At 46.6% G+C, this 27,303-nt stretch overlaps 1 protein-coding gene across 5 annotated transcripts in view; it reads right to left on the reverse strand.

The window, feature by feature from the left end:
- The window catches only part of SLF2 (SMC5-SMC6 complex localization factor 2), a 226,523-nt gene that overhangs the window by 127,337 nt on the left and 71,883 nt on the right, over positions 1-27,303 (reverse strand). For all 5 annotated transcript variants that reach the window (XM_029610261.1, XM_029610260.1, XM_029610262.1 and 2 more), the window contains exon 8: positions 3,025-3,192. In XM_029610261.1, the coding sequence (XP_029466121.1) occupies positions 3,025-3,192 (168 nt within the window). The remainder of the gene's footprint in view (positions 1-3,024; positions 3,193-27,303) is intronic.

Consider the following 27,303-nt stretch of genomic DNA (forward strand, 5'->3'; position numbering starts at 1 on the left):
GGACCACGAAGTACACCGAATACCTGCCCTGACTCCTCTATGGAGGCACTGGAACAATGGCGCGAAGAAGCTGTAATTGCTGTAGCATGTCCCGCACTATCTCCCGCTTGCTCCAGGAGATGCAGCAGGAGACTACAAAACCATCCCTGAGTGGCTGAGAAAATTCTAAGGCATAACAGTCTCTTACCACCTCCAGGAGCCACTGGTCTGGTGTTATTCTGGTCCACTCCTCATAAAAGAGAGCCTCCTTCCAATAGCCTCCTGAGAGGAGTGGATCACCAACCTTCATTGTACAACCTTACTTCCGCTCCCCCCTTGGGACCTACCATCCCTTGGGGGATCTGCACTGATTCTGAAAGGGCTGCTGTCTACCTGAACTGTTTCTGCAAAGCTTGTGCAGAGGCACTGCCTGCTCGAAATCTCCTGACCTCAAGAAGCTGGGCTTGCAGTGGAAAGAACTGCCTAGGCCACTCTTACCTCTAAAGGGCCGCCTGTGCCGTCTCAGATGCCGTTCCTGGATGCTTGTCATGTGCTTTCTGCACCCAGAACAAATAGGCTCTCTGCATCAGACATCTGTACACTGTTGCTCGAAGGGCCAAAGCTGAGATTTCACAAAGCCGCTTAAGCAGAATTTCCAGCTTCCTATCCTGGAGATCCTTGAGAGCCGCCGCTCCCATCACCAGGATGGTAGTCTTCTTAGTAACCGCAGAAATGGCTGCATCCACCGTGGGAATTCTCCATAACTCCAAGGTTTGTGCCAACAGGGGAAAATATTTACCCATAGCTCTCGCGACGTTCAGGCTTCCCTCAGGAGATTCCCACTCCTGATCCACCAACTTCACCTGCTTCGGCCATAGAAAAGTGGTAGGAGGCCCCTGCAATCCCTCCAGGAGCGGATTCATTCCTTTGTCAGAGTCTTCCTGGACATCTGATGCAGAGCTCCTCCAGCACCTGGGGAATCAACGGACCCAATTCCTCTCTGCGCAACAGCCGAATCACTCATGGGTCATCACCTTCCACGACCGGGAACGTCTCCAGGTCCTGAGCTTCGATATCCTGCATGGGATCCTCCAAACCCACCAATGAGTCTCTGTCCAGGATCTGTGTCGGATCTCCAAGGGCACTCTCAGGGTCCTTGTCCAGTGTCACCGGATCCCCTTGGAGCTGGTCAGGATCATCTATACTATCTGATTAACTGCCCTCCTCCGGGGCCCACCCGAGACCCAGCATCCGCAGGACTCCTGACTCCACAGGTCCTCTAGCCTTCTTGGTAGTCTGGGACTTCCTAGGCAAAGGCCTCTTTGCCCCTAACTCCTTCCGGGCTAAATAAGCCTTCTGAAGGAGAAGCATAAAGCCCGTGTAAAAAAAGACCTCCGGGTCTGAGGAGGAAGAGTCCTGATCAACTCCCTTCCTGAGCCCCCCCCCCCCCCCCAGCTCTGGCAGCAGCAGGGTCCTTTCCCACCGTAAAAAGCATGGGAGGGGAATACTGGGGCTCCAAAATGGTAGCCTGCACTTTGGCATGTGCAGTCAAAATGGCCACCAGCTCCTCTGACCCTCTCCCCCCCCCGGGGCCTCAGGCGCAGACCCAGCTACCTGCACTTTGTCACTGGTCCCCGGGGGGGGGGGGGGGGGGGGGTGCTCCGAGGTCCCAGCACCCCCGACACAATCGCAGCAAAACAAGGCGGCATCGGATCACCTCAGGCTGCAGCCACGCCAAAGTCTGTCGCTCTGCGTGGGAGCCAGCCTGTTGGGCCAATCAAGCCTGGACACGTGGTCAGGCCTAAAAATAAACGGAGCCTCAGCAATCACAGTGATCGCTATCCGGGTGCTGAACTACAGTACTAACCCGATACAGGCAGGCAATTTGGCCTGCTCCCTCCTGCCTGCCTCCCGGCAGACAAAAAACAAAAAGCTTACCTGGCTCCTCAGTCCTGCAGAGAAATGCTGCTGCAGCCTCCCTGCTTAAAAAAAAAAAAAAAGAAGAAGGACACCACACCTCCAGACTGCAGTTATGCACCTCTACCATCTGCTGGAGACCGAGAAATACCGAGGGACTGCAGGTTGCACTCTTATGTAGCAGTGCCTCAAAGTTTTGTTCTCTGCCTCTATCTGCTGGAACAGATGTATAAACCCACTTGTCTGGACTGATCAGGGGTACGAACAGGAACTGAAAAGTTATCTAAATCAGCATATTTAAAGAGTTATCCAGCTAGAATTTAGCCGGATAATGAATCATGTGGCTAGAATTTAGCTTGATAAGTCAGGAGCGTTCCGGGTGGGGGTTAAAGGCATTTTGGGGAGGAATGAGTTAGCCAAATAAGTTAACCACCTAACTCCAATATTCGGAGTCAGCCGGTAAACTTACGCAGCTAAATCTAGTCATGCCAATGACCCATCCTAAATTTAGACGATATGAAAATATACAGCTAATATAGATAGCCAGGTACATTTAGCAGCACAACTGCACTGGTTTACTTGGCTAATTAGCCAAGCTGCTCAATGGCTGAATAGTGTCCCCAGAAAGGTTCCAGTACCAGGGAACCACACAAGAGGCACTGGCATTTTTTTCTGGAAGGCTGTGTATTGCCCGTCCCACTTGATTCACATTGTGGCCATCCTTGCATGCCTGTTGAAGCCCCGGTACTTCTGAACTGCATGTCAACCTGCCCCAACCACTCCCAACGATCTAGTAAGCAACATACACATTTACCTATTTCAGGCTCTGCTGCCTTGCCCCCCCTATCATCATGTCATTGCTCTGTGAATATAATGGTTTTAAGTCCCCGCCTAGCCCTGTTCAGTATATGCACACATTTGAAAAGGGACATAGATGAACAGAGAGGATGTGGACATAGCATTTTTCTTCCTTAAGGAAGAATGCCTAAGGAGCAGAAGTAGTAATCATATTGATTAAAAAAAAAAAAAAACGACAGTAAGAACAGAAATTATGACTACTGCCAAAGGTGGTGGAAACTAATACAAAATTCACCAACATAATATTCAGAAACTAGACTAGGTCTTTACCTAAGAAGAAGTCTTTCCTCAGCAGTCTGTGCATTAAATCCAAAGTTTTTCAAGTAAAGCGTATGCCGATTGAAAAGTTTACCAGCTTCAGATAAATGAAATATCTCTTGCCCAGGATGGAGATCAGGAATTGCATCAGTTACAACAGAAAAGTTCTTTATAAATGCTCTGTAAAAAAAAAAAATAATAAAAAATAAAAAAGTTAAGTCAGTGAGTAAAATACATATTTCTAGAAGGCTATGAGATAAAGCAGAGTTGCTTACCTGTAACAAGTGTCCTGTCCTCCAAGGACAGCAGGACATCAGTCCTCAAAAGCGCATCATCTGATGCAGCCCAGCACGGAAAACTTATGTCAAAGTCTCTAGAACAGAGCTTTCCAAACTTTTCATGTTGGTGACACACTTTTAAGACAAACATAATTTCGGGACACAGTAATTCAGTCTACTAGCAAACCAGAGGTTAAAGGTTAAACGAACAAAATGTATTTCGACAACAACCTATCTTGTGAAAACCTTTCATTTATATTAAAAATATATAATATTCCAAGATTAATGTTATTGTTATAATTTATGAATAACAATAATAAAACAAAGTTATTGTGTTATTCAATTTACCTCTTTAATGAGATATATGAGCTTGATGGGATGAACACAGCTTTTGAATATTTGGTGTTAATAAAGTCTAAAGGGTCTTCTGCGTAATTTTAAAAAGCTGGCCAGTTTCACACTATAAAATTGATAGCCTCATTCAACTAATTATATATGGCTATGAGAGAGAAGTCTGGAATTTATAGGAAGGGACAGAATGTCAATAATAAATCCTGCACCTCCAGTTCTGTAACTGTGCATCCACTGAAATTCCCCCAAACAATGGAGCTTGAATGTTTTCCTTACAGCTCATCATACTGAAAGATATTTTCAAATGCTGGTGTCACCTCACAGTAACAGCAGCACAAACACCTTCCACTGCCAGGCACATTGTGAACTAAAATAAAACCTCGTAAAAAAGACACTCAAAATCTATACTGCAATCCCATTGTAACATAACAGTAATAACACCAAGGACTCAAACAACAATAACCCTACCTGTGAAAAAGCAAGGGTAAATATTACACTGGGTCCTAGAATACCAATACACCACCTACTGAGGAAACAAAACAAACCAGATTGCTATAGATCCCTATGCTAGCAGAATCTCTCATAATGGTCACACACACAGAGCAGAGACAGACCCTCACCAAATACAGAATACAAAATAAAGGAGCACAAATTAGACAAAAACTGAAATGGAAACCCCAAGAAGCCAGACTCTGTGTATTAACAATGGAAAAATAGAACCACCATTCCTCATAAAACAAATAAAATCAAGAAACAAAGCATCAGTTATAATAGTAAAACCATACTAATAAAAGAATATTTTAAAACTACTGATAAATAGAATTTCTATTAATTAAAATCATACATTTTTTACAATTTCCCAAACACCAATAAAATATTTCAAAACAGCACATATATCAAATAACACCCAATAATTAAAACTAATAAGGATTTTAAAAAGCCCCTGCTGTCCATACGTGGGAGCTCTTGATTTCCAGTCACCCTGATATTGTCCAGGATTAGGAGGTTATCCTCTCTCACACAGACTCACATGTCCATTCTCTCTCACACATACACTGTCACATACATACACATTCATGCTTTTATACCCACCATAACCTCTCGCTCTCACAGACACTGACACACTCTCAGGCTCTAAGACACTCTCTCCCCCTCCACACACCCCCCCCCCCCCACAAACTCTTACTCCCCTGGATTTTCTCATACACACTCTCTCTGGCTCCCTCACGTACACACAAACACACACACCCAGGCAAGCTTCCAGTCATTCTCACACACTGAAACTGACCCCCAGGCAGGCTCCCATTCATTTTCACACCACTCCCTCACCATCCCCCAGGCATGCACACATTCATTCTCACACACACAGACCCCCAGGCAGGCACCAATTCATTCTCACACACACACATATACTACACACAGGCCGGCACCTATTCTCACAAATACAAACCCCAGGAAGACACCCATACATTCTCATACACAGACACACCCTCAGGCAGGCATCCATGCATTCACACACATACACCCCTAGGCAGACTCCCATTCATACACATGCACACTAAAGGCAGACCCCCTCTCTTTCTTTTGCCAGCAACCTCAGAGCCTCTCTCATTCCTCTGCTGCCACTGTCACTGATGCCGCATGGCTATTGGGGAGGCGCTGATTGCTGCTATTGGCACTGAAGCCCATTCTGCTGCCTCCTCTGTGCAGGCCCCATGGGTTTCCACTTCCTCCATGTTGATCTCGTACATTGTGAGATCCGCATAGAGAAAGTGCTACTCTTGCACATTACCAAAGATTACATGTGCCAATCAGTAAAAAGTAATTTATTTCTTTTTTTTTTTACCTTTGCTGTCTGAACTTAGTTTTCTAATCGGTTGGTCACAGGCTTTTTTGTTCCACCTCCCCTTTCTTATTTTTTTGCCAATTCCTTTCATATTGTCTTTTTTTCTATTTCTTTTCTCTCCATCTGTCTTCTTCCCTCAAACATTGTCAGGTTCTCATTCTCATATGCTTTCTCTCTCTCACACACACACACACACACACACACACACACACACACAGGCTCTCACTCTCACATGCTCTCTCTCATACAATCATTCATAGTCTCTCTCTTGCAAATGCTGTCTGACACACACCCAGGCTCTCTCTCACTCCCTCATGCTGTCTTGCTCAAGCACAGGCTCTCACTATCACATGCTGTCTCTCGCACACACATACAGGTTCTCACATGCTGTCTCTGCAAACATTCAGGTCCTCACTCCCACACCCAATCTCTCAACGCACCTCATACACGCAACCCAATCTCTCAACACACCTCATACACGCAATCCAATCTCTCAACGCACCTCATACATGCACACACTCTACAGGCCCTCAGCCTCTCTCTTACCTCTGGGCCTCCTCTTCACGGGTCGCTGCAGGACGGGCTCTGCAACGGCCCTGATCTTTTCGGACCGATCCGCGGTGGGGGCCTTCTCTTCTCACACGCTGTAACGACGCTGCTCCTCTTCTGCATGCGGCTGATGCTCCTCCCCCTTTCTGCCCGTGCGGCTCCGGCAACATTTTCCTTCCGGGGCCGCGTGGGCAGGAAGGAGGCGGAGCATCTGCACGTTTCGACGTGACCTTGTTCTTCAGGCCGTGGTGAGGTGAGCTCCACCACGGCCATGCCGATCTTCCTGCTGTGTGTCCGCGGCACACAGCACAGCGATTCTTTACTGCTCAGCCGCCAGTGGGATGAGGTCCACCGGTGGCCGCATTGGCTCCCACTTGCCCAGGGGTCAGGAACCTTTTTGGCTGAGAGAGCCATAAACGCCACATATTTTAAAATGTAATTCCATGAGAGCCATACAATATGTTTAAAACTAAAGTACAAGTAAATGTGTGCATTTTATGTAAGATCACACTTTTAAAGTACAATAAGTCTCTGAAAATATTACACCAGGCCTTAAGACACCAACACATCTCCTATTAGGAAAACGGACCAAGTCAGGCTGCTATAGAGTCCTACACAGAAACTACACGCCAGCAGAAAACCTCACCTGAATCACGTGCTGTCCCTCACCTAACATAGAATAAAGAGACCAAAACGCATAACAAGAAGCATGCAGAAAAAAATGAATTGGAAACTGCAACAAGCCAGAGTCTCTGTATGCAGTGTAACAAAGGAAAAAAGAAACATCACCCATCCTTATAAAACAAATCAAGAAATATAAAATCGTCAGCAGTAAAACTGTACTAACAAAAAGAACATATTTCGAAACAGCTGATGAGTGGAATATCCAATAATTAAAAACTCATATAAAACATTTCCAGATACCAACAAAATATTTCAAAATAGCAGACACAAAGACCCAGTAATGAAAAATAATAAGGATACAAACATTTTTTTGCTCTGCATACCTGGGAACGTTTGATATCCAGGTGTCCTGAGATTGTTCTGAATTAGCAGGAGGTGGGGTGGTTTGTTTGGAACTTTCTCCTCTCTGTCACATACCAGCGCTCTCTCTCACACTGGCTCTCAATGACACACCTATACACACATGCTCTCAGTACTCACATATACACATGCTGTCTATCTTTTCACGCTTACACACAGACAGGCTTTCAATCACACACATACATGCTGTCTTTTTCTCTCACACAGACTCTCATTCACATGCTTACAAACATGTCCTCTCTTTCTCTCATTTACACACAGGCTTTCAATCACATACTCACATGCTCCCTCACCTAAACCAGCTCTCAATCACACAGACACACATGATCTCTCTCTTACTTATACACACAGGCTCTTAATCATACATACACATGATTTCTCTCACACACAAAGGATCTCAATCATACACACATACTCTTTCACACAAACAGGTTTTCAATCACAAACTTACACATACAGGTTCCCAATGGTAAACTTACATTCATGCTCTCTCTCTCTCTCTCTCTCACAGGCAGGCTCTCAATCACAGACATTCTCTCACACACACACGCCCCCCGCCCCCGCGGCCCGGAAGAGGAAGTGGAGAGTATCGGGTGCCTGCGCGGCAAGAAGAGGCCACGCTAGTGCGCTCGGCATCGGCCCGAAGAAAAGAAGACTGCAGCGCGGCTCGGAGGAAAATGAAGAGCTTCAACCGCGGCCGATGGGACTCCGCCTCCGCGAGGGCTGAAGATGAAGGAGGTTAGCGTTGGGAGGAGGCTGCTGCTGCCACGAGTTCCCGGGGTGGGGGTGGGGGAGAGAGAGAGTGAATGAGCGTCATTCACTCTCTCTCTCCCCCACCCCGGGAACTCGCGGCAGCAGCAGCCTCCTCCCAACGCTAACCTCCTTCATCTTCAGCCCTCGCGGAGGCGGAGTCCCATCGGCCGCGGTTGAAGCTCTTCATTTTCCTCCGAGCCGCGCTGCAGTCTTCTTTTCTTCGGGCCGATGCCGAGCACACTAGCGTGGCCTCTTCTTGCCGCTCACGCACCCGATACTCTCCACTTCCTCTTCCGGGGGGGGGGGGGGGGGGGGGCGCGGGAAGAAGAGAGCACGCAGCTGTCGTGCCGCGTTCCGCGCGGAGGAGGACCGGGGAGCAGCTGGGTCAGCGGGAAAGTGTGGCGACACTTGTCTGCGAGCCAGATGCAGCCCTCAAAAGAGCCATATCTGGCTCGGAGCCATGGGTTCCCGGCCCCTGCACTTGCCGGTGTGTCACGTGCACCGGGCTTGCGCGACACACCGGCACACCTCAGGCGACACAGTAAAGTGTCGCGACACACACTTTGGAAAGCTCTGCTCTAGAACTTTGACCAAGCCTCTCCCAGCATGCATTATACCATGCATCCACGTGGGATCCCCCCCAGACTTATAACATAGAATTAACAATTAAAATAGTAAAATAAAACCAGCAAAGAACTCAACTCTGCGGGATGGCAGGTGGGATGCGTGAGGACTGACATCCTGCTGTCCTTGGAGAACACCTATTACAGATAAGCATCTCTGCTTTCAAAGACAAGTAGAATAGTCTTCACACACAGGGAAATCCTTAGCTACAAAACAGCACCACAAACCAAAAAGAGGACCAACAAAATACATGCCAACAGGCACAGCAGAGTTTTGTTGGTACAGGAGGCAGGCAGCCTGAACAGAAAGAACAGGCTCCAGGAAGGAATAGAGTTGGGGATCTAAACCTCAAACAAGTTCCAAAAGACAGACAGCCTTCACGACAGCAGTTTGGCCAATCCCTATCCAAACAGTAATGAGATGTGGAGCTCCATCCGCTCATTCACCTCTCAGCTCTGCAGATCTCTTCCATGGGGACTACTTGCAAGTGGGCCACTGACGCTGCAATGGTTCAAACAGTGAGCCTTGACATGGCCCCCAAGATGCAATGCTGCCTAGGTATAACAGGAGATAATGCAGTCTAATAGTCAACTGGAAAGTATCTGCTTGGCAACAGCCATCTCCAGCTTGTTCTGATCAACACAAAAAGTTGGGTGGACTGTCTTTGGGCTTCTGTCCGCTCGACAGAAGACAAAGGCTTTTTCAGCAGACCTAACTGTAGAAGGCTCATTCGCCTTGGTGGGAATGGGGGCCTAGCAGATATATTGGCAGGGCAATGGACCAGTTAAGATGGAAGTCGGACACCATCTTAGGCAGGAACTTAGTGTGCATGCCCAAGACCACCCTATCATGGAAACAGTGTAAGATGGATAAGTTACTAAGACCTGGAGCTCACTGACTCTGCACGGTGAAGTGACCTTCCAGGTCAGATACTTCAGATCACAGCAGCACAGTGGCTCAAACAGCTTTCGTCAGATGAGCCAAAACCATGTTGATGTTTCAGGACACAGGACACCTTAGGGGAGGCTTCAACTGAAGCAGACCTTGCATAAACTGTACAAAGACAGGCTTACCCTCTATACTGTGGTGATATGCACAAATTGCATTCAGGTGAACCTTGAGTTGCTCTTCAAACCAACTTCCAAAAGGTGTAGAAGGTAGTCAAGCAGTTTTTTGTTTTTTCTGGGTTTGTTTGTTTTTAGAGCAGGAGAGCACATCTAGGGCCTTTTGCTCACATCACACGGAAAACCTCCTCCACTTTAATGCATAGGACTTTCTAGTGAAAGGCTTTCTGGAAGCTATAAGGACCCAAGGCACATCCCTCAGAGATACAGTGGTTGTAGAATCAAACTTAACATCCAGGCTGTAAGCGATTGAGCCTACTCACTGGAATGCCACAACTTGCCCCGATCCTGGGTGATGTCCAGGGAATTCTCCAGCTTGATCAGTTTTCTCATGGAAATCTCCAGAAGTGGAAACCAGACTTGTCTTGGCCAATGGTGAGCTATGACGATCATAGTCCTTTTATCATTGCAAAGCTTCAAATTCTTTGCCACCAATGGAGCTGAAGGAATCACATACAGGACACCAGCGTCCCAGCAGTGGATGAAGTTGTCAGAGCTGGTCTGTCATGTGTTCTGTACCAGAAGCAAAGCTGAGGAACCTTCTTGTTCCAAGGAACAGCGAACAGATCCATCTCTGGAAGATCCAATTCGCCACCCCTTGAGTCCAGATACCATTCATGGGGTTGGAAGGAGAAACATCAGCCTGTCTGCAATTGCATTCTCCGTTCTGGCCAAATAAATAGCCCTGAGCACCATCCCATGGGAGAAGGCCCATGACCATATCTGGACTGCTTCCTGACACAAGAGGTACAATCCCATACCTCCCTGTTTGATATGCCACAAGGTTGGCAATCTGCATCAATACAATTTTGTGGACAGCCAATCTCAAAGCCCACAGAGCGTACCCAATTGCCCAGAGCTCCAGGAAATTGATTTGACAATTGCTCCTGGGTGGACCATAGACCCTGGGTATGGAGCCCATCAATAAGTACCCCCAGCCCAGGGTGGATGCATCCACCATTAGTACAATTTGGACCAGAGGACTTTGGAAAGAGGCCCCCCCCCCAAATTCCAATTCCAGATTGGACTTCACCCACCACCAGGACAAAGAATCCCAGAGGGGTGGGGTGACTTGGATGCAGTCCTGAAGATCCTGTGTGGCTTGATGCTACTAAAAAAGCTAGGATCCATTGGGCTCTTCTCATGTGTAATTGTGCCAAGGGAGTGATATGTACCTTTGGGGTCATGTGGCCCAGCAGCCTCAACACGTGTCATGCTAAAACCTGTTGGGTCACGAATCTCTGCTGCAATGTCAAATTGGTGGCCTATTGCCTGGGCAGGAGGGCTTTGGCCTGAGCAGTGTTTAAGCAGGGCTCCAAGGAAGCCCAATTTCATCCAGAGAGGGGAAAAACGGACTCAGCCTGCAAAGATGCGCTGCCACCATGGCTAAGCATTTCAGGAAGACACGTGGGGCTGACCTAGCCCAGACAGCAGCATGCGATACTGGAAATGCTGTTTTCCCACCACAAATCTGAGATACCCATATTGAGAGTTTCCCTGGTGAGAGGAAGTGTGTGTGTCCTTTAGGTCAAGCAAGCATAGTCATCCCTTTTTTTGCAAGAAGGGATCAAGGTGTCCAGGGAAACTATCTTGAGCTTTTCTTTTATTAGAAACTTGTTCAAGGCCCTTACGTCTAGGATGGGACAAAGGTTCCCCTGTTTTCTTTGGAATCAGGTTCTAGGAGTAGAATCCCCACCCTGGCTATTAAGTGGGAGGACAGTGCCTGATATACTACCAGTCCCCAAAAAGAACTTGGGGTAATTTAGTGGTGTACTTAATAGATTTACTTTGTAACCTCTAGACAATGGCTAGAACCCACTGGTGCAAGGTTACACTGGACCATCATCTCGCATAGAATTGCAGCCCCCCTCCCCCCCAGATGGTCCATCGTCCCAGGTACAGCAGACATGGCTATGCTTTCTACAACCCAGTCAAACACCCCCACCCCCCCTCCAGAGTTGACTGAGGCACTGGCTGGGGCTTTGGGGCCCATATCTTCATCAGGAAACACTGAAGAGAATCTCTTCAGAGATAAAGTGAAGGATGCAGTGGCCCAAACTCAGGACCACCATGCAACACTCCAGCAGCTCTCTGCTGGCACCCAGGATCCATCCTCCTCTTCTAGGAGGTCTGGCAGAGACTCTTAATGCCGTCTCAAACAAACACTGTAGGTCGACTGGACCCTGGGTTTTCCACACTCCAGATCCTTACGCACAAGTGACTGGAGCGTACTCTGCTGCTGTTCAGCCACCTCCTGCACTTACTTCAGGATGTCCTGCACATACTGGCCCATGTAGAGCTGGTAGGTTGCTATGCAAGCAATGAGCATAGCACCTTGAAACACTTTCCTCCCAAGAGCATCCATGGCTCTCTGATCCTCCTCCAGGAGCACCAAGGAATGGTCTGTGTATGCTTGGCCTTTTTGAGAGAGGACTGGATGACAGATTGGTGTGGCAGCCGATGCTTCTTGAACTAGAGAGCGTTCCAGATAAGACAAATCACATCCATCTTCCTAATGGGAAGGAACTGAGCCAGGGTGTTCCCTCAATAATTCTACAAGATCTCATGTACTGGTCTGCCACAATTTCCTTGGGAGGCTCCTCATACTGGACAATAGCCAGTATCTTGTACCAGGTAACCTCTGTCTGCAACTGAATTGAGATGGTCTTGCCATCACCCTGACAAAGCCTGCTAATGAGAGGTCTTCCGGGGGAGACTTCCTTCTGTCATCAGGAGGAGACTGTTCCGAGGGGAGATTATGCAACACATTGTTGGAAACATAGGAGGAATCATCTCCCCAGGGGTCATAAGGGCTTTTGTCCTCACTGTCTATGCAGGAGACTGGGCCCTAGGCACTTGGCCTCTGGCCAGCAGTGTAGGAACAGACTTGACTGGTCATGAGGGCTCAGGACACTGTCACCTGCTATCAAGGGAGCTTCCTCCTCCAAAGAACCGGGGACAAGCACTGAATCAGCTCATGGCACTGATTCCCCATCAAGCAGTTGATACCACCCCAGGTACACAGCGGCTGTAACATGCCAATGAGCACATGTAGAGATTCTAGCAATGGCTTGAGGGACAGTACTGTCCCCAGTGTCCCGTCAGGCTCCAGGACCAGCTGTACCCACCTCTCCAGCTCCTCCTCAAAGAGCACTGATGTCAAGACCAACTAGGACCCAGGAGTGTGACCAGATCCTCAGATTACCCCTGAGTCTATCACCTTTCAACCTCATTCTAGAGCCTCTTTGAGATATGTAAATGTCTCTCTCCCCTCTTCATTAGAGTATACATGCTTAGATCTTCAATATGCTATCCCCATATGCTTTAAAAATGATGACCACTGACCATTTTAGTAGTTATCCTCTGGACTGACTCCATCCTGTTTATCCTTTTGAAGGTGTGGTCTTCAGAATTATATATCGTTTCCAAGTGAGGTCTCACAAAAGGACCTATATAGGGCATTATCACCTCCCTTTTTCTATTGGCCATTACTCTCCCTATGCAGCCAAGCATCTTTCTGGCTTTTACCACTCTTATCCACCTGTTTGGCCACCTTAAGATCATCAGATGCCGTTACACCCAGATCCGTCTCTTCCTTTCTGCTTAGAAGAATTTCACCTCCAATACTGTATCTTTCCCTTGGATTTTTGCATCCTAAATGCATTTACTCTGCATTAAGCATTAAGTCTTAACTATCAGACCTTAGACCATTGCTTGAGCTTTGCTAGATCCGTCCACATTTTCCACTCCTTTCCTACTGTCCACCCTGTTAGAGACTTTATCATCATTGGTAAAAAGACAAAACCTTGACAACCCTTCCATTATGTCGCTCACAAAAAATGTTGAAGAACCAATGGGTCTTCCTTAGGAAAAAAAAAAGGGGGGAGGGGGGAATTGTAGTGATTGGTACTGGAGGGAAAGGGAAGGGATCTAGAGATGGGGAGAGGATCTCAGAAGGAAATGAAGGGATTTCAGGCAGGAGGGTTAGAGAAATAACAGAAGGAGAATAGAGACAGGAGGAAGAGGGAAAGGGAATAAGAGTAAGAAGAGAGGGAAAGGGAATAAGAGTAAGAAAAGAGGGGGCTCTAGGGGCAGGGGAGTAAAGCAAAGTTGCTTACCTCTAACAGGTGTTCTCCTGCGACAGCAGTATGTTAGTCCTCATAAGCGAGTGACATCAGATGGAGCCCAGCACAGAAAGCTTTTGTCAATGTTTCTAGAAACTTTGACTGGCACACTGAGCATGCCCAACATGCCACTATCCACAATTCCACGCTGGGTCCCTCTCAGTCTTGTAATATAGAACTACGAAAAATAAACTAGGAAAAAACCCAACTCCGCAGAGTGGTGGGCAGGTTTCCTGAAGACTAACATCCTGCTGTCCTAGGAGAACACTTGTTACAGGAAAGCAACTCTGCTCTTAGGTCAAGCAGGATGATAGTCCTCACAAGTGGGTGAATCCCTAGCTACAGGCTTTTCCCGAAACAAGGGGGATCAGTCACCTAACCAGATGCCAACGGTCACAACAAAGGTGATGTTGGTAACAGAGACACAGCATGAAGCCGAACAAGGGGCCTGAGGTAGGAAGAGTTGGGTTTCAGAGCTGAAAGATACCAGAGGACAGACTGGCTAAAATTGCTGTCGCGTCGGCTGTCCCTGACAAGACAGTAGCACAAGGCAAAGGTGTGGAGGGAACTCCATGTTGCAGCCTTGCAGATCTTGTTCCCAGGGACTGCTCTGAAGTGGAACACCAAAGCTGTCATGGCTGACAGAATGAGCCTCGACATAGCCCCCAAGCTGCAGACCTGTCTGAGCATAGCAAAAGGAGATGCAATCTGCTAGTCAGTTGGACAGAGTCTGCTTAGCAACTGTAACTCCCAATCTGTTCCTGTCAAGATATGAGTTGCGTGGACTGCCTATGGCCTGCTGACCACTCCAGGTAGAAGGCTAAAGCTCCCTTGCAATCCAAACTGATAGCTTGTTCACCTTGGTACGAATGAGGCTTTGGAAAAAAAAGGTGAATAGGACGATTGACTGATTTAAATAGAAATCAGTCACCACCTTAAGCAGGAACTTAGGGTGTGTACAGGACCACCCTACCATGTAAGAACTTTAAGGTGGATACGACACCAAGGCCTGAAGTTTGCTGACTGTGCGCTGATGTGACCGCCACCAAGGTGACCTTCCAGGTCAGGTACTTCAGGTCACAGGAGCACAAAGACTCAGGAGCCTAAGTTGAGACAAGACCAAATTGAGTTCCTAGGACACAATGGGGGGGCCTTAGGGGAGGCTTCAGCTGAAGCAGAAACCTCAAAGCACCCACTATAGGCTGCTGAGAGATGGGAAAGCCATCCACTCCTTGTTATTAGGCCCCAATAGCACAGAGATTCACCTGGACGTTGTTGGTATTTAGGCCAGCTTCTAGAAGATATAGGAGGCATTCAAGAAGTTTTGGTGTGGAGCAAGCGAACACATCCAAGTCATGGCACTCACACCAAACGAAAAGCCTCCTCCACTTCAGGCCATAAAACTTCCTATTGGAAGGCTTCCTGGATGCCACCAGAACCCGAGATATCATCCTGGAGGTCTAGGGGCTGCAAAATCACCTTCAACATCCAAGCTGTTAGGGATAAGGCCTGGAAGATGGGATGGCGCATACTGCCCTGATCCTGTGTGATGAGATATGGGGAGGTCCCTAGCCTGATCGGCTGCCGCTTCCAGCTGTCCTCTTTTCAGCAGTGGCGCTATCTGGTCTCCCTCGGAGTCCCGAGAGAGACCGATGTCTGACATAGGTATCGGTGGGGACCACCTCGGGCCATCTGCCTCGATGGAGGGCAACATCTCCTCAGCCCAGAGCCACTTTGGGGGCATCTCGACTGTAGCCGGATCCTTCCTAAGCTAGGTCTCCTGCGAAGGTGGCAACCCAATGACTGCTTTGCCCTCCTGCAGTGCTTGGCCTGGTCTTTTCCCGGCATCGAGGGAAACTGTGATGATCCAGACCTGGAAAGAGGAAAGATGTAGGCTGGTCCCCAGTGCCCAATTTGACCTGGAGACCTGGCAGTGAAGACAGCATGGCCCTTGCTGCCATGAGATCCTCCTTCCCCAACACAGAGGTCGAAAGACTAGACTTCCTGGGGCCAAACAGCTTTTCCATCTTATCTAGACACATGCAAAGCTAAGATTTCTTTAAATTAAGCCTTTTTACATAGCTTTAATTTTGCTATTCTGTCTACTGTTATTCGTATGTGCCTATTTCTCCAGATATTGTTATAAGTGATTTAAATTGTTTTGTGTTGCCTGTTCCAAAAGCAATCATAACATATACCAAAAACAAGAAAAAAAAAAAGAGGGAGTTTTTAACAAGACACTTAACAGGTGACTTGTGGATCATAGAAGGTGATCAGGCCAGCTCTAGTCAGTCTGCTTGAAAGAGAGGAGAGACTACAGTCCAACTTACTTGGCAAAGCTAAGATTTCTTTAAATTAAGCCTTTTTACATAGCTTTAATTTTGCTATTCTGTCTGCTTCCCTCCCACCCACCCCTAGGTTGGTTGTTCTAATATAGTCTACCTAAATACAATTGGCAACAGGATAAATTGGTAATTTAGTTGTTCCTTAGGTGTTATCCATCAGATAAATTTATCAAAATGAGGACTATCCAATGTAACCTTTGTGGAGCATTTATTGTCAGGGAAGTCATCTGGAAACTTAGGGCTTGCCCAATTTGTGCACAACTCTCTTCCTTGTAAAAGGAGCTGACTGAGATTAAAGATCAATTAGCTTCAATTAAAAGTAATACACCCACATTGCATTACTCAGAAAATAATTCCCCAATATCACAGAAAAGCCAGGAGTCAAGAAAAGGAGATTCAGTAGGCTCAGGTAGGCCCCACAGTCACCCATTCTTGACAGATGGGCAGCCAACAGGTACACCCCCCCACTCAAACAGGTCATTAAGAAATTCTTTACAATCCAGGATTACAGTGGGCTCTGGTAGAATTAGACCTGTGATGAGGAGACACACAATGTACCAAATGCAAAAAGAAGAACAACAAGCCTTCTCTATATTAAAAACTGAAGAAGTTCTTGAGAAAAACACTGAAGTGTTACCAGCAAAGAGAGAGAAAATACAATGCATGTAGTATTTCAAGATCCATAACCAAAAGAAAAATCTAATTGAGATGAATAACTCTGTCAACAGTGGCACAACTGCAAAAAGAAAGAGTGAAGTGAATAACAAATCTCAACTAATATCTTATAAGGAGTCCAGGAAAAGCAATAATCTTAAAGAGAGTACCTGGAAGGCTATGACCACAAATGCTCATAGTTTGGGAAATAAAATCCCAGATCTGCAGGCCCTAATGGCTGAGGCAGAATTGGACATTGTTGCTATCACAGAAACATGGTTCACAGAATCTCATGAATGGGATACAACAATACCAGGCTACAACTTGTTAAGGAAGGACAGAGAGGATAGAAAAGGGGGAGGTGTGGCTCTTTATGTTAGAAACAACATCCAAGCATCTGAGCTACAAGGAAGTTGGGGTAAGGAAGAAGCTCTATGGCTCGACCTAAAAAAAGATGACGGAGCGTCCATTTATATTGGAGTGGTTTACAGGCCTCCAAACCAAAAGGAAGAGCTGGACAGAGATCTGGTTGAAGACATCCATAAAATAGGTAAGAAGGGAGAAGTGGTGATCGTGGGTGACTTTAATATGCCAGATGTAGACTGGAAAATCCCCTCTGCAGAAACTAAAAATAGTAGAGCGATAGTGGATGCCATGCAAGTATCTTTGTTCAAACAAATGGTGTTGGAACCCACGAGAGAAGGAGCTATACTCGACTTAGTGCTCACTAATGCAGATAATGTCTCAGATGTCCAGGTGGGCGCCCACCTCAGCAGTAGTGATCAAACGGTATGGTTTAATATCACTAAAAGAATAGGGAAAAGAACCACAAAGACCCGAGTTTTACAGTTGAAAAACACAGACTTTGAGGAAATGGGGAAGTACCTGGAGGAAGAACTTAAAGGATGGGAGAACAAGAGAGATGTGGATCAACAGTGGACCAATCTAAAAGGAGCAATCACCAAGGCAACTGCTCTATATGTTAGAAATGTAAAGAAAAGCAAAAGAAAATTGAAACCTATCTGGTTCTCAAAGGAGGTGGCTGACAAAATTAAAGCTAAAAGAACAGCATTCAAGAAATATAAAAGATCCCAAAGGGAGGAGCACAAAGAAGAATATTTGTATCAACTGAGGGAGACAAAGAAATTAATCAAGTTGGCAAAGAGTCAAGCAGAAGAGAGGATTGCCAAGGAGATAAAAAATGGTGACAAAACATTTTTCAGATACATCAGCGAAAAGAGAAAGGTCCAAAGTGGTATAGTGAAATTGAAAGGTGGTAATGATCAGTGTGTGGAGAGAGACGAAGAAATGGCAGAAATATTAAACGAATACTTCAGCTCTGTGTTCACTAAAGAAGACCCTGGAGAAGGACCATCTCTACACAACAAGAAACTGGAGGGAAGTGGAATGGATATAAATCCTTTTACAGTAGAAAATGTGTGGGATGAGCTAAAGAACCTGAAAGTGGACAAAGCCATGGGGCCTGATGGGATTCATCCAAGGATATTGAGGGAGCTCAGAGATGTTCTGGCAGCTCCGCTGTGTGACCTGTTCAATAGATCCCTAGAAACGGGAGTGGTGCCAAGTGATTGGAGAAGAGCGGTGGTGGTCCCGCTTCACAAGAGTGGGAACAGAGAGGAGGCTGGTAACTACAGACCGGTTAGCCTCACTTCGGTGGTGGGAAAAGTAATGGAGTCACTGCTGAAAGAGAGAATAGTGAACTATCTACAGTCCGGGGAATTGATGGACCAGAGGCAACATGGATTCACCAGGGGAAGATCCTGTCAGACAAATCTGATTAACTTTTTTGACTGGGTAACCAAGGAATTGGATCGAGGAAGAGCGCTTGATATCATATACTTGGATTTCAGCAAAGCTTTTGATACGGTTCCGCACAGGAGACTGGTGAATAAAACGAGAAGCTTAGGAGTGAGGGCCGAGGTGGTGACCTGGATTGCAAATTGGCTGACAGAGAAGACAATGTGTGATGGTAAATGGAACCTTCTCTGAAGAGAGAGCGGTTTTAAGTGGTGTACCACAAGGATCGGTGTTGGGACCGGTCCTGTTCAATATCTTTGTGAGCGACATTGCGGACGGGATAGAAGGTAAGGTTTGTCTTTTTGCGGATGACACGAAGATCAGCAACAGAGTGGACACGCCGGAAGGAGTGGAGAGAATGAGACGGGATCTAAGGAAACTGGAAGAGTGGTCGAAGATATGGCAGCTCAGATTCAATGCCAAGAAGTGCAAAGTCATGCATATGGGGAGTGGAAACCCGAATGAACTGTATTCGATGGGGGGGGAAAAGCTGATGTGCACGGAGCAGGAGAGGGACCTTGGGGTGATAGTGTCTAATGATATGAAGTCTGCGAAACAATGCGACAAGGCGATAGCAAAAGCCAGAAGAATGCTGGGCTGCATAGAGAGAGGAATATCGAGTAAGAAAAGGGAAGTGATTATTCCCTTGTACAGGTCCTTGGTGAGGCCTCACCTGGAGTACTGTGTTCAGTTCTGGAAACCGTATCTACAAAAAGACAAAGACAAGATGGAAGCGGTACAGAGAAGGGCGACCAGGAAGGTGGAGGATCTTCATCGCATGACGTACGAGGAGAGATTGAAGAATCTAAATATGTACACCCTGGAGGAAAGGAGGAGCAGAGGTGATAAGATACAGACTTTCAGATACTTGAAAGGTTTTAATGATCCAAAGACAACGACAAACCTGTTCCGTAGGAAAAAAATCAGCAGAACCAGGGGTCACGATTTGAAGCTCCAGGGAGGAAGATTCAGAACCAATGTCAGGAAGTATTTCTTCACGGAGAGGGTGGTGGACGCCTGGAATGCCCTTCCGGAGGATGTGGTGAAGACCAGAACTGTGAAGGACTTCAAAGGGGCGTGGGATAAACACTGTGGATCCATAAAGTCAAGAGGCCGCCAATGAAGAGTGGGTGACTCACCAGAATGACAGCTACTGCCTGGAGACAATACCCTTATTCAATAAACATACACATGCTTACTGTGACTCCAACATCGCTCTAAGCTTCAACAGCAAGAGGAAATGTGGAAAATGGATTTACACTCACAAAGAGGGGAGTAGCTGGCTTGTTATGGCGGTTACTACCCCAAACCAAATAAGCCTGATACTTCACCTTCAATGCATATACAGCATAGTTCTCTGCTTCAACGACAGGGGAGAAGAAAAAAGGGTTCGCACTCACAAAGCGGGGAGTAGCTGGCTTGTTACGGCGGTTACTACCCCAAACCAAATGTGTCTGATACTTCACTTTTGATGCATATCCAGCATGGCTCTCTGCTTCAACGGCATGGGAGAAGACTGATACATCACGCATTTCCAGCATAGCTCCCTGCTTCAACAGCAGGGGAGAAGAAAAACAACCAATAAGGACTGTATAACACAGTCTGGGTAAAACAAATAAGCATGGGTGTAGCTTGCTTATTGCGGCGGTTACTACCCCTACTACCCCTAACTAATCAAGCTAGATATTTCAATGGTGGGGGTGGAAGGTAAATAGAACCAAGAGCTAAGAGAAACAGATAAGTATGAGAGAAAAAATGTGTGAAGCTTGCTGGGCAGACTGGATGGGCCGTTTGGTCTTCTTCTGCCGTCATTTCTATGTTTCTATGTTTCTATGCAGTGACCCTTGAGTGTCATCTGAGCCAAAGGGGACACCCCCTGACGTCATGCAATTCCCCCAAGCACAAGACAGACCTCGTGGGGGGTCTATAATGGACATTGTCAGAGGGCACTGGGGGCATTGGCAAAAGCCTGATGGTGCCATGCCAAAAAACAGACTAGCGGTCAATGGTGGGCGATCAGCAGTGAACAGCACCATCGAGGTTCGACCGCAAAGAATGTAAAACTCATGACACCCACTAACTAGGGCTGAGATTATGTTGAGTGACCCGACACAAGAAAAAGATAAAGAACTTGAACATTGCAGTTTTCCAAGAAAAACAGCATGAGCGCCACATCCGCAAGACGATAGTTCCGTGGGAAAGAAGAGACTGAAGAGAGACCCAGTATGGATGCGTGAACAGTGGCATGCTCAGTGTGCCAGTTTCTAGAAACTGACAAAAACGTTTTCTGTGCTGGGCTCCATTTGATGAAGTCACCCACTTGTGAGAACTACCATCCTGCTTGTCCTAGGAGAAAAAATAATCCACTCACACTATTCCTCCAGTCTTAAGTCACTCTTCAACACACTCCCCCAGTCTTCTCATTCACAGAGCACAGCTCCTCCAATTCCCTTGCTTACACCCCAAGCACCTCCAAAACCCCTCATATCCCTGCACCCCTTCTAAACTACTTGCTCATGCTCCTTCCCTGCAACCCTTTAGATTCCATCATTCCCTCCCCTCCAATAACCCCTGCATCCCTCACTCATGCTCCCTCTCGCCACCACCCCTCTTCCCCTTTCTGCCCCCTCCCCCAACACGTAAAAATAAAAAAACAGTTTAATTTCTGCAGCTCCTCAGGATTTTAATAAAAGAAGCTGGCCTGGAGCTCCTGCCTGTAAGAGCCACTCTTTTGCTCTCCTAAGCCTAAACTGGGTACGGGGAAGAGGGATGGCTGGGAGAGATGGTCTGCCAATTTCTTTAAGGATCCTCCTGGCCACTTTGCAGACTGGGTGGCAGGAGGAAAAGAGCAGCAACATGTCAGGCCATGTCTTCTTCCTCTGCCACCTGGGCCCAACTGCTGCTTTTAACTAAGAGGCTGTTTCCTTGCTTGATATATCTGCTGCATTCGATACTATCAACCACAAAACTCTATTAGACAGACTTATAGAAATCGGCCTAACAGATGTTACCCTTCAAATCATACTTAAACAGATTCTATAAGGTTAAAATAGGTAATTCTGAATCCGAACAGATAGATTTGGACCAAGGTGTCCCCCAGGGATCCTCCCTATCCTCGACATTATTCAACATATATATGTTGCCACTGTGCAAACTACTAGCCGGTCTGGGGCCAACATATTTCATCTATGCTGACGACGTTCAAATTCTAATTCCAATCACTGAATCAACAGAAAAAGCGCTAACTATGGGAAGTCTACCTCTCTGCAATAAAATCAACTTCTAGCCCAGATGAGCCTCTCTCTAAACATGTCTAAAACAGAATTCATTATAATTTGACAAACTCAACAATAAAATAATTTCAGACAAATTCAGTACAAACTAAACATTCCATCGTGTACGAAGTAAAAGACCTAGGTATAATACTAGAAAGCGAATTAAATTAAAAAAAATTCATGAGTACGACAATTAAAGACTGTTACTACAAACTTCATGTATTAAAAAAAAACTAAGACCCCTCCTTCAAACGATTTCAGAACCGTTCAAGTGTTAATTTTTCCGAAAATTGATTACTGTAATGCCGTACTTTTAGGCTTTCCAGCTTCCACCAGACCCCTTCAATTATTACAGAATGCTGCTGCTAGAGTTCTGACCAATACCCGAAAATCTGACCATAATAACACCCATCTTAAAAGAATTGCATTGGCTCCCAATATCACAGGATTCTTTTCAAAATTTTAACTCTAATTCATAAAACATTATATAATGACAATGTAGAGTGGCTTAATGCCGCCCTCCATTTTCACACACCTCCGAGAAACACACGCTCAGCTAGCAATGGCACCTTATCAATACCATCTCCAAAACTAGCACATCTTAACACAGAGAGCGTGAGCCCTATCTCTAGCAGGCCCCTCATCTATAGAATTCCTTACCACAAGAGCCTAACTCCGGTATCTTTAAAAAAAAAAAAAAAAAAAATTAAAGACTTGGCTGTTCCAGCAAGCCTATACTTAATGACTACCCTCACATTATTTATGTTACTTACAATTTTACAAAAGCAGAGCACCTTTCTATGCAGTTCACATTTTTAACCCTCTGATTTTAGCACTCACTTTTTAAAATATGTTTATTGTATATTTTGATTTTCTTAAATTTTTGATGTAACTGATTGTCTTTTAACTGTGCCTTTTATCTATTACATTGTAAACCGATGTGATGTTCCTGACGAACGTTTGTATATAAAAGTAAATAAAAGCAGCAGTCGGGCCAGGTGGCAGAGGAAGACAATGTGGCTTGATGTGCTGCCACTGTTCTCCTGCTGCCCGATCTGCAAGAGGATGTTTCCCCACCACAAATATGAGATACTTCCTATGACCCTTGTGGGTGTACATGTCTTAAATCGAGGGAGCATAGTCAGTCCGCTTTTTGCAGGAGGGGGAATCAGGGTGCCCAGGGAAACCAATCTTGAACATGTTTCTTAAAAAAAAAAAGTTGAAGGCCCTCAGGTCCCCCCCTGTTCTTTGGAATCAGGAAGGACCTGGAGTAGAATCCATACCCTCTTTGTCCTGGTGATACACGCTCGACTGCTCTGGCCATTAACAGGGAGGACAGCTCTGTTCATAGTACCTCCTGATGCACTACCGGCCCCCTAAACAGGAATGGAGGGAAGTTTAGCAGGACACCCAATAGATTCAATTGGGATCCTTGACAGACTATGGATAGAACCCACTGGTCTGAGATTACACTGTGCCATCGATTTGCAAAGAACCGTAGCCTGTCCCAAACCAGGTGGTCCAGCATCTCTGGTACGGGCTGCTGGCCTATGCTCCCTACGATCCAGTCAAACTCCCATCTTGGGATTTCGCAGTGGCACCGGTTGGGGCTTGGGAGCTCGCTGCTGCCCGAGATGGCCGCAAGAGCTCACCCTCTGCAAATGAGAGCAAGGAGCCGGAGGTTAGTACATCCCTCTGGTGGTAGGAAAGACCTCCTGACCCAGTTCGCAGACTTCCTGGCTGAGGACGAAGCATCAGAAGTGCAGATGGAGAGATGCTGGAGGGTCTCCTGATGATCCCGCAACTAGGCCACCGTGTCCCTCGACTTATCTCCGAAGAGATTCTCTCCTGTGCACGGCAGGTCAGCAAGTCTTTCCTGTACCTATGGTTGGAGATCCAAGGCCCACAGTCATGCCATTTTGCGGGCGCCAATTCCCACTGCAGAAGTTCTCGCTGCTATTTTGAAATCATAGGTGGAGCACACCTTGTGTTTTCTATAGACCAGGCCCTGACACCAGTGACAGGACGGTGTCTTGCTGCTGTTGAGGTAGCCACTCGGCCACCTCCTACACCTGCTTCCAGAGACTGCGAGAATATTGGCTCATATAGAGCTGATAGGAGGAAGTGCAGACAGAGAGTATGGCCCCCTGAAAGACTTTCCTCCCAAGAGCATTCAGCACTCTGTGATCCTTCCTCGGGGGGTGCAGAGGCATGGCTCTGAGAGCACCTGGCCCTCAAGAATGGATTTGACCACCACTGATTGGTGTGCCCGCTGACTCCTTTCAAATCTGGTAGCCTGTTGGACAAGGTAGGCCCTGTCCGCCTTTCTATTCACAGGAAGAACTTAGAGGGGATGTTCCCAAATCTTCAATAGCAACTTTTTAAAGATCTTGGGTATTGGAACTGCCACTTCTTTAGGAGCCTCCACAAACTGGTGGATTTCCAGCATCTTGGGCCTGGCATCATCCTCTTATCAACTGAAATGGGATGGCTTCCACCATCGCCCTTACAAAACCTGCGAAGGTCATGTCCTCAGGCAGAGACCTCCCTCGTTCTTCTGGAAAAAACTGCTCTGAAGGGAGACCCTCCAAGTCCTGAGACAGCTTCTGCCGTATCCTGCCCAGGGGTGATAAGGAGCCTCATCCTCACTAAAATCCACAGGGGATGGGGCCCTGGGTGCTTGGCCTTCGTCCAGAGCAAAACTGGATAGGGTCCACAGGCTGCAGTGTCACCATCAACCTCTGTGGAGCTTCCTCCTCTCAGGAACCAGTGACTAGCAACATCAGTCGGGGGAAGCATCAGTGCAACATCTGGCATCTATGGCTTCCCAGAAACAGACGCCAGCTGGGTCAGTCACACTCTCACTCCAGTAGGGAGAGCACGGGCACAGATACAGTCTGTGCCACCAGTTCCATGCCCCGCAGTGCCCTATCAACTGCCAGCTGGACTTTGCACTCCAACTCCTCCTCGAAAGTTGCCGATGCCAAAATGGATTGGAAGGCAGGAAGGGGTGGCCAGATCTTACTCGGATCACTGACTGACACCAGGACTGGTGGAGATGGTTGCAGACCCTTGACATTGATGGAGGATAGGCACTCCTTGCCATGGGGTCACTTCGGGAGCATCTTGACAAGTGCCAGCACAGACCTGAGCCCAACACCATGCATTGAAGACAAACTTTGCCGATGCTTGCTTGGCCCGGTCTTTCCCTGGTGCCAAGGTCAAAGATGAACCCGATGTCCTCAACCTGGAAGGGACCAAACAGGGGCTGGTCCCTGGCGCCCTTATCTGCCAATAGCAGACAGCCCTGCCAATGTCAATGGCTCTGTGTCCATCGGTGCAGCTCCATGATCCTTCAGAGTGGATGACATCCGATATCAATGGCTCGGACTCTCGCCCCAAAAGAGCTTCCCCATCTTGTTGAGACAAGTGCAACATCCCTTCGTCCGGGGATGCCATCTGGTGCAACATCCCTTCGTCCAGGGATGCCATCTAGTCACACAGATGGCATCCCGGGACGTTGTGCAATGCCCCCAGGTAAAGGATACACACGTCGTGTAGATCCTGACAGACATAATCCTCAGGCACTGAAGGCATCGATGAAAACCTGAGATCTTGACAACATGAACAGAAAGCGCGAAAAACGATAATGGAAGTGGCAGGCAACCGACACCAGTGGACATCAAGACACTGCCACACCATGGGGAGAACAGAAGTGAAAGAAAAAAAAAAGTACCGAACCGCCGAGAAACCTGTAATAGGATTTAAGAGGGAACCGGAGAAGGACCCACAGAGAAAAAACAAAAACAAAAAACCCTCAAGAAAACCTGAAAATGACCAGGAAAAAAAATGTTTTTCAAGAACTAAGAGCACAAGCTCAGGAACCATGTGGCAAAACCTCCGGGGGGGGGGGGGGGTGGTGGGGGAGTGAGAGACCCCTATATGGACACATAGTATAGGGCATGCTGGGCATGTTCAGTATGCCTAGTCAAAGTTCTAGAAACTTTGACAAAGTTTTCCATGCCAGGCTCCATCCGCTGTCACCCATGTGAGAGGACTACCATCCTGCTTGTCCTAGGAGAATTAAGCATCACTGCTGCTTTTTGCCCGATCTGGCTCAGTTCCGGGTCTCCCATGGAATTTCCACGGTAACTGGCCAGTTTTGCGGCCCATCCCATGGCCACAAATTTACAGGAGACTCGGGGCTCCAATTATACCTTACGCCTGCCAAAATAAAGAGTCCAAACTGCCTTTGAGATAGACAAACAAGTGCCAAGTCTAAGTTGCCAACTGTCCACATTTCTATGTAATGCATTTTGGTTTGCACAATGCACCCATCTAAAGAAACGCTCTTAGCATATGTTAATGACAGACTACTTTCAAACCATTTGAAACGGTGGTCTACCTTTTTAAACAAGGCATATCTAGAATTCATTCAAATCAGAATGCTCCAAAATTGAATACAGAAAAGTCAAACACTGAAAGTTGTAATGAGAAGAGGGGGAGCAAGAAGTGGCAAGATGTACTAAACAATCAAGCTAAGAAAAAGCAAAGTTTAGGGCTTAACTGGCTCAACTCGTTTGACATAGACCAGTTGTTCCAGGATTCTTGGGCCCATCCATTGGTTATGTGGATCCCATCCTTCCTACCTGTCACTAAAGAGGAACTGTGAGAGTAGCAATTCTGTAGAAATTTAGTGGAAGCCAATTACCTTAAAACCCACACACCTTGACAGAGATGAAAACAAAAGAGCAGAAGAGATATTATGGGAAAAATAGACAAAGTGGAAAAAAACCTACCAGTTTCTGTAGTGGTATTAGACACATGCAGAGGTATACAAACGAGAAAGACAGTCCCCTTCTTAAAACAGCTTATTATAGGGGCTGATGCAGTATTTAGGTGCAGAAAGCGGGCACTGAGTAGTCAGTGCCCACTTTCCTAACTCACCCCCAGGTGCCCCTCCTGGGGGCTTCTAAAAAAAAACTAAAAAGTCATGGGATAGGAGGCGATGTCCTTTCGTGGATTACAAACTGGTTAAGAGACAGGAAACAGACAGTAGGATTAAATGGTCAATTGTCTCAGTGGAAAAGGGTAAACAGTGGAGTGCCTCAGGGATCTGTACTTGGACCAGTGCATATATATAAATGTATATATTGCATTGTTCAATTTTCCCCCTCTTCCAGCTCCAAGTTAATTTTCCCTGTTTTATTGTAACTTCCTCACACACTGTATTGATATATATATATCAATATATCAATATATCTATATATATATATATATATATCTATATATATATCTATATATATATATATATATATAAATGTATATATTGCATTGTTCAATTTTCCCCCTCTTCCAGCTCCAAGTTAATTTTCCCTGTTTTATTGTAACTTCCTCACACACTGTATTGATTCACTGTATTTAAAGTTTCACAGTTTATTGGGAATATTGTTTATTACGTTACGCCATGCTTTACACACATTGTTAATTGTAAACCGGGTTGATG

Source organism: Rhinatrema bivittatum, chromosome 7 (genome assembly GCF_901001135.1).
Source record: "Rhinatrema bivittatum chromosome 7, aRhiBiv1.1, whole genome shotgun sequence".
Taxonomy (NCBI): Eukaryota; Metazoa; Chordata; class Amphibia; order Gymnophiona; family Rhinatrematidae; genus Rhinatrema; species Rhinatrema bivittatum.